General features: G+C 41.7%; 1 protein-coding gene across 3 annotated transcripts in view; it reads right to left on the reverse strand.

The window, feature by feature from the left end:
* Positions 1-7,025: 7,025 nt before the first annotated feature.
* NXPH1 (neurexophilin 1) overlaps positions 7,026-14,848 on the reverse strand; it is a 170,621-nt gene continuing 162,798 nt past the window's right edge. For all 3 annotated transcript variants that reach the window (XM_083405522.1, XM_083405523.1, XM_083405524.1), the window contains exon 3: positions 7,026-11,681. In XM_083405522.1, the coding sequence (XP_083261648.1) occupies positions 10,920-11,681 (762 nt within the window). In that variant the 3' untranslated portion in view covers positions 7,026-10,919. The remainder of the gene's footprint in view (positions 11,682-14,848) is intronic.

A 14,848-nucleotide genomic window follows, 5' to 3' on the forward strand; every position in this document is an offset into this window, starting at 1 on the left:
AGTTCCAGGGTGGCAACAAAAAGCAAACTAAAAATGCTTTTGCAGTTCATCAAAACTATCCAGCAATATCAAGTTACAGGAAAACTGGTGCTATTAACAATAATCCCTCTAGTTGGTTAACTGGTTCGGCAACTTCCATTCACATGACGTGTGATGCTAATCATTTTCCCCAAGAGTTAAATGATAACTAATGAGAGGCAGCTACAGTTGCAGTGGCAACAAAATATCTGTGAAAGGAATAGGAGCAGGTTTGCTCAGATGTGTTGCAAGTAGAAATACTGTTTGTAATGAAGTGAGAGCAGTAGTTTACTTGCTCGAAATAACAAATAAGAAAGTTTTGAGAATTTAAATTCTAGATTAAAATTGATTACTAGAGTGCTGGTATTGAATAGTAGAGTGCCTGGTATCTGGTGGTCAATCTCATCCTTTAGTTCCACACTGTGACTGCAGACCAAAGCACTAGTCAGGAGAGCTACGAGATTCAGGTGAGGGTCAGGTGCCTTGTCAATCCCAGCAGGTATATAAGAGGATGACCTGGCCTGCCCAGGCCTCCAGCCTGCCCTGCCCGTGATCTATGCATTGGATTGACCTTTGCTGAGCTTTTTGGGGGGAGGGAGAGCCAAAGATAAGGATCACACGATCAACCAGGGACGCCCCACGATCAACATACCTGCTCTAGACAAAGAATGGGGAATCTGTGGCTCTCTAGCTGTTGCTCCAGCTCCCATCATACCTGACCATGGGCTATGCTGGCTGAGGCTGATGGGAGCTGGAGTCCAGCATCTTGAGGGCCAAAGGTTCCCCATCTCTGGTCTAGACCCACTTGTGGTGAATGGATTCAGCCTCCAAAATCTAACACATAATCAGCCCTCTGTGAGTTGGGTGAGGGTTCTCCTTAGCTGGATTCTGAAAAGTGAGACACAGAAACCTCCTTTCAACACAATAAAATGTTTCAACACAATAAAATGTTGTACTGTATTGCATACCATATTGGAGGCCAAAAGAGCCTGTGGAACAAGATAGGTTAGATCAGAGATGAGGAACCCCTTTGAACACCTTCCGTGCAACTTTCTAGTGGGGGTGGTTGTCATGTCCCAGTGGTGGGTGGGGGCCAGAGTCAAGAGTGGGCAGAGCAACAGGTGTAAATATTACCTTTGCACAATAGGCTAGGTGCTACTACACACATCTCTCTCTATCCCCTGTCCAGGTAAGTGAATGAAATTATCAAAGGACACATTCTTGCCAAGAAAAAGTATTCAAGGAGGGTGTGAAGTGTAGCCACTTCACAGGGATGGGACATAGGAGAGTCCTGGAGGTCAGTGAGAGAGGAGTGGAGGGCTGCATGCCTGAGGTTCCCAACTCTTTGATTAGAGGTTTAGCTTACTTGAAAAACATCAGGATAGCAAGTAAATCACACACATATTAGGGCCAGCCTGCCAATGAGGTGGGTTAAGCAACTGCCTTGGACCATAGAAGCTGAAGAGGTGTTGCCCCCATGGGTGCCCTGCCTACACCACTGTTCTTATGCCTCCACTTGCATCCTCCTGTGACTGCTTTTCATAACAAAAAGTCGGGAGCCTCTTACACATGTCTGCTGTAAGTTTATCTACTACTTAAACAGCTTGCCTTCCTGGGGGCAGAGCGAGAGAGAGAGAGATGGGGTTGTATGCAATGCTGCATTTGTGCAAGGATCATTCCCTGCCCCGTGCACGCTCAGCCCAGAAAAAAACTTCTGGAAGGAAGTATGTGGGGTGCAGACTGCAGTGAGAAAATGGGCAGAGGCTGTGTGCGATAGCAGGAACTCTCACAGTAATAAACACTTGGGCAAAGCTTTTGAATTTATATTCAGTGGGTTCGCTTTTTCCTTTTGGAAGTAAATCATTATTTCTCTTTTAATGATCATCACATGGAGAAGGATTTTGCTAAGGGACTTGGGTGACAAAACAGCTTTTCAGCCGTATATTCTATTTTTGTCTTTCTAACATAGATCTCTATCTCTCATAAATATGAACAAAAAGGTGCTATTTGGAATGCCAAGGCAAGTATGTTCATAATAAACAATCATCTATTTGAAGAAAGGTATCTAGGGGAAAGAGTTTCACAGTGCAGCAATAAATATGTATAATTTTTTTTTTGTTCTTAGGACCAGCTGTAAAGCGTGCATATTATTTAAAGCCTCATGACCTGATATATTAGCCACCATCTCTGTGTATGTCTCCAGCATATTCCCACAGTCCCACGTGTGAATTTCGCATATCAGGTGCACCAAAGTGTGTTCCATGAGGGACAACAAGGTACATAAACAATATTCTATAATTTGAAAGAATAATGATAGACTAAAAAGGGTTTATTTTTAAATGGTTGCATTTATTCCCTGTTTTGGCTCATTGCCATGAAACAGCTCATGAGCATTTAAAGAAAGGTAGCATATTTTTACTTAATAGCAGTCACAAACCCAATGATGTTACAGCTGTACATTCTGTATCTATTGAATGACAGTTCACTTATTTGACATTTCCCACCACTACCATGTCTATTGGGTAAGAGCTATCCCACTGGTCCATTGATGCATAACATTGCCAGGAGATGTTGGAAATGCAGTGTTGCCATTGATGAAAAGATGGAGCACCAGTCAATCATGGGTGTAGAGGAGATGCAGGCTGGGCAACAAACCAGCCCCTGGGCTCTCTGCATTGCTACCATCTTTCCTAAGTACCTGTCTTATTAAATCTTTCTGGGACAAGCCATTCTGCTTTATCCAGGGAGGGTGGGTACACATTTAGGCTGCAATCCCATGCACACCTAGAAATAAAGCCCATTGAATTCAGTGGGAGATAGGTCTGAGCAGACATGCATCTAGGATTATTACACTGTTGATGTATCTGACTTTTTTGCCTAGATAGCTCATAGACATATCACAGGTATGTTTCTTGCCAACATGCCCACAAACAAAGACTCACAACACAGAATAGGGAGAAAATGTTATATATATATTAAATATATAACACAGAGGATCTGAAAAATAAATTCAATCAATAAAGTCAATCAAATTATAGTCCAGGCAGGAATTTCTCTATAGCAAGAGGAAAGATTCCTCCCCCCACCCCCAGGTCATATCTAAAGGCAGCTTTATAACAAAGGATGGAGAACAACTCTCTCCTTGCTTTGCATATGTGACTTGACAAGCACAATGTGACCCTGCCAGTCTGGGGTTCACACAATCATGTGTGCCAAGCCTGAGACCCACCCCCTGAACCCCTCAAGCCAAGTTGGACTGGCAAACCCAAAGAGTGCCCTTAACTCAATAATGCCTCAGGGGTATTATTATTATTTTTACTATTATTATTATTATTATTATTATTATTATCATCATCATCATCATCACCATCATCATCACCATCATCATTAAAATTTATATACTGCCCTTCATCCAAAGATCACAGGGCAGGTTACAATATAAAAACACAAAGATACATACCATAATAACAAACAAAAACAATACCCTCTCTCCCCAAGTTTAAAAGCCATAGATTGTTTAATTAGCCAAAGGCCTGGGAGAAGAGGAATGTTTTTGCCTAAAGATTTATAATGAGAGTGCCAGGCAAGCCTTCCTGGAGAGAGCATTCCACAAGCGAGGTACCACTACAGAAAAGGGTTGTTCTTGCGTTGCTGCCCTCCAGTCCTCTCGTGGAAGAGGCACACAGAGAAGGGCCTCAGATGAGGATCATGGGATCTGAGTTAGGTTCATATGGGGAGAGATGGTCCTTGAGGTATGACGCCGTCCAGATGTTGTTGGTTCTAACCCCCATCAGCCTGCATAACAGCAAGGATGATGGGAGCTGGCCTCCAACAACATCTGGAGGGTGCCTTGTTGGCTACCTGTGATCTAACCATTGAGTGCAGGGATGGGGAACCTATGGCCCTCCAAATGTTCCTGAACTACAATGACCAGCTGATGTAGTGGTTGTTAAATCGGTTTTGGGGGCTGCTACTCAAGATCTGTATGTTCCAGCTGTGTGATTCATTGAAAGTTACCAGAGTCTTGCTGCCACTCATAAACAATCCAAGTGTGGGAGGGCATGGTAATGTCTGGCTCAATGTGTGTTTTATGGCTTCCTTGTTCTTCACTTGGTTAGAGTGTGTTTTTGACAAGCTACCATGCTGAGAAGGGTTGCCTGTATATGTGTAACCTCTTCTGTTTTCTGTGCTTTCCCATTCTTCAGGAAGAAACTCTGTCTTGCAATACCTTGTAAAATTACATGAGCACTGATACTGGTGCAGCATGGATTGATAGATCAATCTATTTTTAAAAATTCAGGTTAAATATAAATCTATGACACACACAAAACAACTATAAACTTTAAAAACAGTATCATTTTAGATTTGTTTTATGTAAGTCATAGATTTTTTAAACTCATTGGCTACCTTGACTCTTTTCTTTCTTTCTTATTTTATTTTTATTTTTGGAATACATGAAGCACTGGCTAGTGGACATATTCTCTTGCTTGTTCTGGATTACTTCTTGGTGGCCATGTTCAAAATCCATTGCTTGCAATGAATCTATGGAACTTGTTAGCTACCCCAGATATAGCAAACCATAGTGATTTCAACGCACTAAAGAACCGTAGCAGGAAAGCAGTAACTGCCTCTGAAGGAAGCAGCAATTCAACAGGTTTACCAGTAGTTCTACACAGGTACACATGTTGCTGAAAAATGTGGTTTGAGAAGAATGACTTGATAAATGCTCAAATGAGGTCGAACACACCAGAAAATGGAATATGTTTATGTTACGTGAGGGTGAGAGATTCTGTAAATCCATTGATATTTTTGTCACAAGAACTAGAATAGCTGTCAAGTGTCCCTTATTTGAAGGGACAGTCCCTTATTCCAGTGCCATGTCCCGCTGCTGTCCCTTATTGATGGATGTCCCTTAAATGTCCCTTAAATGATGTCCCTTAAATTTCAAAGGAAGCAGCTCCTCTCCCTCCCTCCCTCCCTGCCAGCCAGGGAGGAGGGAGGCTCCAACTGTGTTGCTTGGCTGTGTTGCTCACCCAATAAGAAGTCTAAGAACGACTGGGGGGTGGAGCTTGCATGCCTTGTATGTGGCTAGTTAATGCAAGCTGAGGGGTTTTTTGAATGCTGGACGCCATTTTGTTGCACGTGCTGCTGCAAACTTTGCAGTGCAAAGCCAGGCCGGGGAGCCATTTTAAGTTGAGGCTGCATAGGCCTTGTGGTGCATGTGATTCAGACTCTATTCAGTTGAACCTCTGGTTACAAAGTTGATTGGACAGTGTTCTCGAAGCTACCCAGCATGAGTTTGACCAGATTGCAGGAGGACAGGAAGACTGGAGTGCCTGGAACAGGTGAGGCTGCAGGTCCCTTATTTTGGCTGCTGGTCCCTTATTTTCAAATCTGTAAGTTGACAGCTATGAACTAGATCCTTTGCATGATGATTACTTATTTTTAAAAATGGAACAGAAGTAACAAGCCTTCTGCAAAACATTGTTTTATTTATTCCGGAAAGACAAGCAATGTTCACATATCAGTTGCCTTCATATTATACAAGGAATTGTGAGTATAACTGAGTAGATTTATGTCTATGGTGTGTTCAAGATTCGAATCCTCTATACTTCTTTCTCTTCCGCACTGTAATTCTGCTGGTATGTAAGCTATCTGGAAAAAAGCTCATAGTATTTTTCATTTGCTGTAATGAGCATTAGGCTATAGTGGTAACATGGGCCTCTGGTTATGACTATATAACACAAGTCTACATACTCAAAAAGAGACAGAGGCTCATGCCATCAGTTACAATAAACACTCAAGAAAATATTTAGCACATAACACATGGCAATATTATGAATCCAACGGAGAACTTTAATTCTGTGACATGAGATAATACAAATAACATCATGGGAAAGAAAGAACACACCTAAGAAATGACGGTAGCTATATGTTGTATCAGTCCTCTACTTCTATTTGCTTTTAACAAACACAATATTTGGAACAAGGAAGTCTACCCAAATCCATGGATTTCTAGTCATGGCTCTAAAGTATTACAAATCATAAACTTCTTAAGGCTATGCTGAAAAACAAGCATGCTAGATTGTGTTAGGATTTACGTGAAATATTTGGTAAGGTCTCCTGCACTTGTTCAATGATCTAAACAGAAGCTCTAGTACAAAGTAAGTCCTGTTGAACTTAGTACTTTCAAGGAAACGTGATTAGGATTGGGCTGCAAGAAGAATGGAAAATCAAAGCAAAGGGTTAGTGTTGATGATCATTCCAATACAGACACCCATCTTTTTATTCTCTTTCAGAAATACAATTTGGAACAATACGAAGCAAGTCTAGAGAGATATGAAAAGGTATTCATGTCACAAATTAGAAAATGTTAAGGTTGCATGATTGTTGATTGGCCAATACTTGGAGCGTCAAGATGATATTTTGGTCCATTCTAGTTCTGTTGCTGTATGAGTCTAAGACCAATATAAAATGCAGGGATTTTGCTTCTGTATATTTAACTTGAAAAGCATCCAGAATCAGAGTTCACAAGAGAGAGGACTTTACAGTGGGCTCTTGAATGCAAAAAGCGTCTATACTCAATCCATCATTTTATTCAGGACTCATAAAATCTCCTGTCCAATTTAGTCTTACTGGAGACTTCAGATTTGCAGTTCTGATGACCAAACGACTATGCAAAAGTCTAAGCAAGGGAAACTATATTTTAAAATAACTCAAACTGCAGCAAGGAACCAGACAAGCAAAATGAAAAATAAATATACATGATTTTAAAAACTTATTAGTACACCGCTCTTGCTAATTGAATTCCAACACAGCGCAAGACAATTGCTACAAAAATAACATCAACAAGCAGATTATTATGTCCAGAAAAATATGATTTGTCTAATCATGCAAATGCATTTGGAAGGCGAAATAATGAGCACATTTGATTCACAGATAGCGTATCCCCTGCCTGAATTACTGCCCTCTGAGATACAAGCCTCTTTAGTCAGATTATTTAAAAAAAAAAAATCCATAGAACCAGATCCAGATATGTCTTGGGTGTGAGTGGCGTCTATTTTGCTTGGTCTGGAATCTACCAGTCTCAGAATGTAGCATAGGAATAAAACGGGGAGGAAGCTAAAATCTATTTCCATGATTGGCCTTGGTTTGGCTACTAAAATCATTTTTAAAACCTCACTTTATAATTTTTATAGTACTGATGTTGTGAAAGTATTTCAAGCTTTGTGAGGAAATGTTGGAAACAAGATTCCAATAAATATCCAAATGGCCTGGAATTTCGCTTTTTGATATGTGGGCACAGTTTCATATCTGGGTTAAAACTAGAGGCACACATCTCTCTTATGCACATATACCTATACGGTACATATGTGTGTGTGCACACTCAAACAGCTCTTAAAACAATGGGTTTCTGTTTGCAATAGCATGATCGCTTAATTCATACTATCTCCTAGGGCTGTTGCTCTCTTCTCTGCCTAGTCAGTCAAAGTCTATGGATGACTGTGCTTCAGAGCAATAGAAGTACTTATGGGATTCCAACTCAACTTGTATCAGGGAAGCCCTCCTTCTGGATGATGTCATGGGCCATATATTGTCAGGGTGCGGGTGAATAACTGTTCCATAGCATTGTCTATGAAAACATCAGTTGTTGGCATCCGTCTGTCTAGAGAGACAATGGAAAGGTGTGCCGTCAGAAGTAAATTTTGAGTACTTGCAGCTCAATGCTGATGTCAACTGGCTGCTAATGGCTTGATTTTTCAAGGCACACTTTGCCACCCAAGTTTGGACTTAACGTGCATCTGTCCATAAGAGCCCTCCATCCCTCCCACTGATATTAGAAAATGAAGATCTTCTCCAAGCCCCAACATGAATGAGCAGGACTTGTTGTATTCTAGTTTCAGTTTTAATACATTTCCTCCCCAGAGTTCAAAGCTATCTGGTTGTATGTGTGTGCATGTGTCAGTGTGTGTGTTTGGGCTACAAATTATACTGTTGTGGAACCCTGTTGTTGTTTCTTGTTCTTAAATAAGTCAGTATAAATCTGAGAATAAATAAACTGCACAAACTATGCACGGGTGGTTCCCTCCCCCCAAAAAAACTCCATTTATTGCTATCAGCTACAGGCCATTTTATGCACGATAAAGCTAGGCTCCTTGTCACCAGTAGAGCACAGGTTTGATCCCTGGTAGCGTCATCAGTTAAATGGATCTCAAGTTAATAGGACTGGAGGAAATGGTGGTCTTAGAAAATGGCCACCAGTTTGAGGACATTATTCCTGAACTAGATGAACCAAGAATCTTCTCAGTGTAATGCATACAGGTCTAAATTCCATCTTAAGTAAGCATGAAAGTGGTGGACTTGGACTCCTGATACCTACATTCAAATCAGCTGTGAAGCTCATGGGGAGGCTTTGGGCAATCCATCACCCCTCAATCTGGTTGCTGTGAATATAAAAGTGGGCAACCATGATATCAGTGCAAGCTCCTACAAAGAAGCATGAAAAACAAATGTGATAAATAGATGGGAATGTGTGTGCGCACATGTATTGCTCAACTACCCTCATCATATAACCACATTTTATTTTTATTTCATGTAGTGTGTTGTTGTCTGTCCAAAGTCACATGTACTGTGTGGCTCTCCACTAACATATCAACAGTATGGAGCCACTTCCAGGGGGTTCCATGTTCAAAGGGCTTCCCTGACACTGATTGCATGTGAGAATCAGGGCAACCTGGATCTTTTAGTGTCATGGGCCATATGTCAGAAACTACCAGATGGGCCTGTTTCTGGACACCGATATAAAGAGCAGCATGGACAATGTGAGAGCATTCCCTACATGCATTCTTCACATGAAGCTTCAGGGTGTGTGTGGTTTTTTCCTTAGTAAAGCTAAAGGTATCCCTGACCATTAGATCCAGTCACGGATGACTCTGAGGTTGTGGCGCTCATCTTGCTTTACTGGCCGAGGGAGCCGGCTTACAGCTTCCGGGTCATGTGGCCAGCATGACTAAGCCGCTTCTGGCGAACCAGAGCAGCGCATGGTAATGCCGTTTACCTTCCCACAGGAGCAGTACCTATTTATCTACTTGCACTTTGATGTGCTTTCGAACTGCTAGGTGGGCAGGAGCAGGGACCGAGCAATGGGAGCTCACCCCGTCGGGGGGATTCAAACCGCCGACCTTCTGATCGGCAAGCCCTAGATATTGGAGGTGCATCAAAACTCCAGGGAGAAGCAGTGGAAGGAGGAAAGAAAAGACAGGAGACTCACAGATCTACCCATGCTGCCCTTTAAAATCCCATCTCCTCTACTTTATTGGAAACTGGTAATAACCTTACTCTCTGATGCACAGGTCTACCACCACCACATTAACCTGCCCATCAGGTTCCCATCTAACCTATCCATGGGGTTCTAGCTAACTTGTTCATGGAGTTGTTCTGTTGATAAATAAGATAGGAATTGTACACTTCTTTCTGCATTGAAAAGTGGTCGCCATTACATATGATAAAGAATCTGGTCTGGATGGAGCAACTTTTGCGACTGAAGGTGCCACCACCATCCATGTATCTTCTGCCTGTCAGCACTATTGTAAACCACCATCTACAGAGTGCATATTGAAACTCGAATTCAAGTGTTTTATTTTTTTTTATGTACATTTCAATTGTTTTCACCTGGAAACAAAAGATCTAAATACAGACAGATTGTAAATGTTGTAAGTTGTATAGCTTTCAACAATACTTTAGCTGAATAAATGCTTTGTACATAATTCTGTCATCTTAAATGGAGTTTACAGCTACATTGATAAAATGAATTCCTCATTTCCTTGTTTTTAACCAATAACAAGCAGAGAGACAATTACAAGTTAATATTAATAAGCAGCTCAAATAACACAGGTTAAACTATGTACAATACAAACCATTCATACAAATGAAGACTAGGATATTGTTTGTTTGTTTGTTTGTTTTTGTTTGTTTTTTACAATATTGTGTTATAAAGATAAGATGGACACTTACAACTTACATGTTACCTATCAGGCATTCTCCTTCCTATATGGCAATTGGAGAGTATCTCAGTTGAGTGATGACCACCAAACTACAAAATCATAACTTTCTGTTCACATGTAAATTCCAAATGTTTGCTCATCTTTATTAGTTCAACAGGCTCCCTTCACCAAAAAAGGCCCACCTAACACCACCTTGAATGTGCCCACTGGGTGCTGAAGAAAAGTCAATATATTTTGTTGTGTTCATATAAAGAGGAATACTGAGCTCTAAACACACACATTTCCCACCCAACCCCTGTTTTAACAAGCATTTTACTCCTACAATATTATTTACCAGTACAGCTACTCCAAGTGATAGGATGTATGAATGGGGATTATTGATTATCATGTATTCAGGACCGTAAAAGAAGATTTCCATAACAGTCTGTGGAAAAACAAAAACAAAACATCCTCTGTCTAGTTAATCCTTTTTGCTCGATGATAGGTTATCCTGAAACATCATATATCAGACAATGAATGCCCTCTTAACAGGAATCTTGATAGATCTGCAAGCCGCAAAGAGGGAGAAAGAGAAAGACAAAGAGAGAGAGAGAGAAATTGTGTGTGGTATCATTTAAAATCCACAGTGATTTACAACTGGACTGATATACATGGAACTGACTGGGCAGAAATGACATTAGACTGGTTTCCGCTAAGATATTTGCAGCCAGTTGACATCAGCAGCAGTGTGGTAGACACATTCCAGGCAAGAGATGTGGCCTTCTTCTTTGAGGTAACAGCCCTGTCGTGTGACCTCTTTCATATTTTCCCCCATATTTTTGTTTAAAATTAGCGTTATTTTATTTGTGTATTTATTTATTTACTCCACAGGGTCCAGTCTCAGAGGCGCGGCCCACTTCAACCTGAAGGGAAGTAAGGCGTGTCACTGTGGTAGTTGTAATCGGGACACACCTTCTGTACTAGTTTATAATCTGTACTATAAAAGGAAATGTAAATACAGATTACTTTAAACGGTTTGGAGCAGAGCCAGGAGACGTGACTTTGGGTCTGCTCCTGATAACATGTTTTTGAAGGGTCGTAGTTGCAGAGCGTGTTCTTGGTGGCTTTGTCGACCTTCTCGTACTCAATGCGGCAGTTAAAGGACTTGGAATCTTTGGCATCAATCACTGTCTGTTGTGCCAAGTCAAACTCCACGATTTTAGTCGGGGGCACCAAGCTCACAGATACATTCCCTTGGCCAGTGGAATTATGCCTGAAGTAAACGCTAAACGTTCCATTGCCATGATCCACTATTTTCCCAGTTATCAACAGGTTTAACTTGACTGTCTTGATGTTGGAATGAAAATCGCCCCAGCCAAACATTTTCTTAAACTTCCCAGTCTTGACAATGGGCCGTCTCTTTGCTCTGGGGCGAGGCTCTTGAAGGTCTGTGGAGTTCCTCAGCCATTCCCAGAGATCTTGCTCGGAATATGTTTCTGGGGCATCATACCGCAGGCTCAAATCCGTATCGTTCTCTTTGCCATGGAAAGTCTGTGATAGCAGCCGGCTGATAGATAAGTCTTTGCTACTCTCTGTCCATATGTGCTTTAGCGTGGATTTGGAACCACCTGATTTTAGAAGTTCTGATTTTCCACCACTGGTTAGATTTGCGCATGTGACCTGAAAGTAAGATAAAGAAAAATATACGTTTAGGTAGGGATATATGTTTAAGTGCTGTGTAGATCACAAAAAAGAATGCAATGCATTTTTCCCTTTATGCATTTCTTCTATGTGGGATACATTCACACATGCTACTGGTCTTTCCAAATCCATCTTGAGAAAGCTTGCAGCTTTCTTTTCTTCAGGCCAATCATCTCCTTACCCTCTTTAAAACGCTTTAGCAAAGCCTTCACCTGACTTCCCTCAGTTCACCCTACAACTCATTGGCCCAGTTTAGACAACAATATTGTAATCCACTGCTTAGATCACAGGTAACTCACATGCGTGGTGAGAATTGTGTTCCTCCTGAAGGATCACCTGTGATATAAACCATAATACAGAACCCTTAGGTTATCATCTGAATTGGGTGTTTGTCAAGTCCTTGACCTCACCTTGCCTATGAAAGGTAGACTGAAATCCTTTTGGGTAGAGATTAATGCTGGGTGCTCTCTGCTCTGTGCTGATTCTGGCACAGCATCCATGCTAACTAAAGGTCATATAGTCTGTATTAGCAGAATTTATAAATAAATTCGTTATTTGTAAAGGTTTTCCCCCTTTTTTCCCCCTTCTCACTTAGGACCAGAAAAAAACATGCTTGCCACAATAACATCTGAAAGGGGAAGCAAATCAACATCTGAACCCACAAGAAGAAAATTATTTTATTCAGGTCATGAAAGATGCAGTGAAGTACAGTCCTCATATGAAGGCAATTCATTCACAGCACCACAGTTCAACTGTTACTTCCAAAAATTTCACAGTGGCTCAGTATAATATTAATCATTGTTTTTAGGAATCAGAAACCGTTGCTACAGACTGAGCCTGTACATTCAAAGGACCTGGGGAATTGGGAAGGTGTCATCATTGGAGTTTTGAGTTGCCATCCCCTCCTGTTATCTTAAGGACAAAAGAACATATGAATCAGGCCATCTAGGGATGAGGGAGAAATTCCATTCAGTTCACATTTAAAGATAAACCTACCTAATTTGCACTTCCCCAAAGAATATGTGAACCAAAACATAACCAGCCTTCAAACCACAGCACTTCTTTGAATTTTGCAGTGCAGCTCTCCAGCCAAATAAAGCACAGAAAAATGCATATCCAAGTGTAAAGTTTGCCTTAAAATGCATATATTATTTTTTTTTAAATAACACACAAAAATATTATGGGAAATTGCATATAAAAATTAATTTTCATGAGGACTTTTAAAAAGACAGTTCAGAAACTTGCTGTCCCCTCTTGCACCTCCTCACAATAAGCATGCAGAGACACATTGCCTACAATGCGTTGTTGTTGTTGTTTTTGTTGTTGTTGTTATATATCACACCCATCTGGCTGGGTTGCCCCAGTCACTCTGGATGGCTTCCAACACATACAGTATATAAGAAGAGTTTGGAGTTGATATCCCACTTTATCACTACCCGAAGGAATCTCAAAGTGGCTAACAATCTCCTTTCCCTTCCTCCCCCACAACAAACACTCTGTGAGGTGAGTGGGGCTGAGAGACTTCAGAGAAGTGTGACTAGCCCAAGGTCACCCAGCTGTTGCATGTGGAGGAGCGGAGACGCGAACCTGATTCACCAGATTACAAGTCCACCGCTCTTAACCACTACACCACACTGGCTCTTTATTAAACATAATAAAGCATAAAACATTAAAAACTCCCCAATACATCATAGTAAAAAGGTAATGGTAAAGGACCCCTGGATGGTTAAGTCCAGTCAAAGGAGACTATGGGGTTGTGGCACTCATCTCGATTCAGGCTGAGGGAGCTGGCATTTGTCCACAGACAGCTTTCCAGGTCATGTGCCCAGCATGACTAAACTGCTTCTGGTGCCACGGAACACCGTGACGGAAACCAGAGTGCATGGAAACCCCGTTTTCCTTCCGGCCGCAGTGGTACCTATTTATCTACTTTCACTGGCGTGCTTTCAAACTGCAGGAGCTGGGACAGAGCAAAGGGAGCTCACCCCGTCCACGGGGATTCGAACGACCATCCTTCCAATCAGCAAGCCCAAGAGGCTCAGTGGTTTAGACCACAGTGCCACCTGCATCATAGTCATCATTACTAGTAGAAATTGATCAGAACATAAGAAGAGCCATTCTGTATCCGAACACAGCTCCTTCTAGTCTAGCACATTGATCTGGCAATGGGCCGCCAGATGCCCTTGGGAAGCCCACAAGCAAAGCCTGAGCACAATGGCACTTACTTGCCACTCCAACCAACTTCTCTCTCCACTAAAAGAAAAGGGGGGAAAAACCTGAAGATTCCTACTCTATGCAAATGCCAAGGCATTTTGGAAGCAGACAGGGAGCTCTTTCCCTTTTCTAGCATCCCCCAGTTTTTTAGCTGGCTGCTTCATTGAGAATTGCTTTACATCAGATTCCTCTTTCCCAAAGGGATACTCTGCTGTGTGGACTCCCTCAAAATCTGTAATCCTTAAAATAAAATAAAGAAACACCTACAACCGTCCTAACTAAATATCCTTCCCAGCTGCTGAAGAGCGCAGGAAGATGGGAAGAGACAAATCTGGGTATGTTTGCCCCTGGGATGATTTAGCCAATTTCCTCTTCTTTTGAAATGCAGGGAAGATAAATACCGCCTAGCATTTGATAGCTGGTTTGTATCTGTGTTTGAGATCAGCACAGTGAGCGAGGAGAGAGGCTGTAATGAAATGCACTGATGGTGCACCAGTTAATGAAGCAGCAATGAAGATGTCACGGAGAGAGGGGGGAAGACTCAGAATATAATTCTTAAGCGGCATATTGGGAGCAAGAGCAAATTAGGAGGAAGGTGGCTTAAAAAGGGGAGAAAATGTGCCAATCTTGCTTGAATTTGTCAGCAGAATATGAACCTGGGCAGTTAACTAGCCTCTGTTCCCTATCCCATTCCCAGCAATTGTAAGGGGGGGGGACTAGGGACTTCAGCTAGCCAGTGAATTCTGTCCCGCCCCCCGCACATATTTGGTCTTTTGTCTTCAATCTCATTTCTAAGCCATCTGTTTGAATGCGTTGTGCACCGCAGGATTAAGCAACAAAGTCTCCTCTGTTCTAGGATGGAGTCCTAGCAAGCTAATTTTAACACTGGCTCGTTTTACGCTTTGTGCAAACAAGATCCCAGTTATAAGATG

This window comes from Podarcis tiliguerta (genome assembly GCF_965153285.1).
Source record: "Podarcis tiliguerta genome assembly, chromosome: 12".
NCBI classification, from domain to species: domain Eukaryota; kingdom Metazoa; phylum Chordata; class Lepidosauria; order Squamata; family Lacertidae; genus Podarcis; species Podarcis tiliguerta.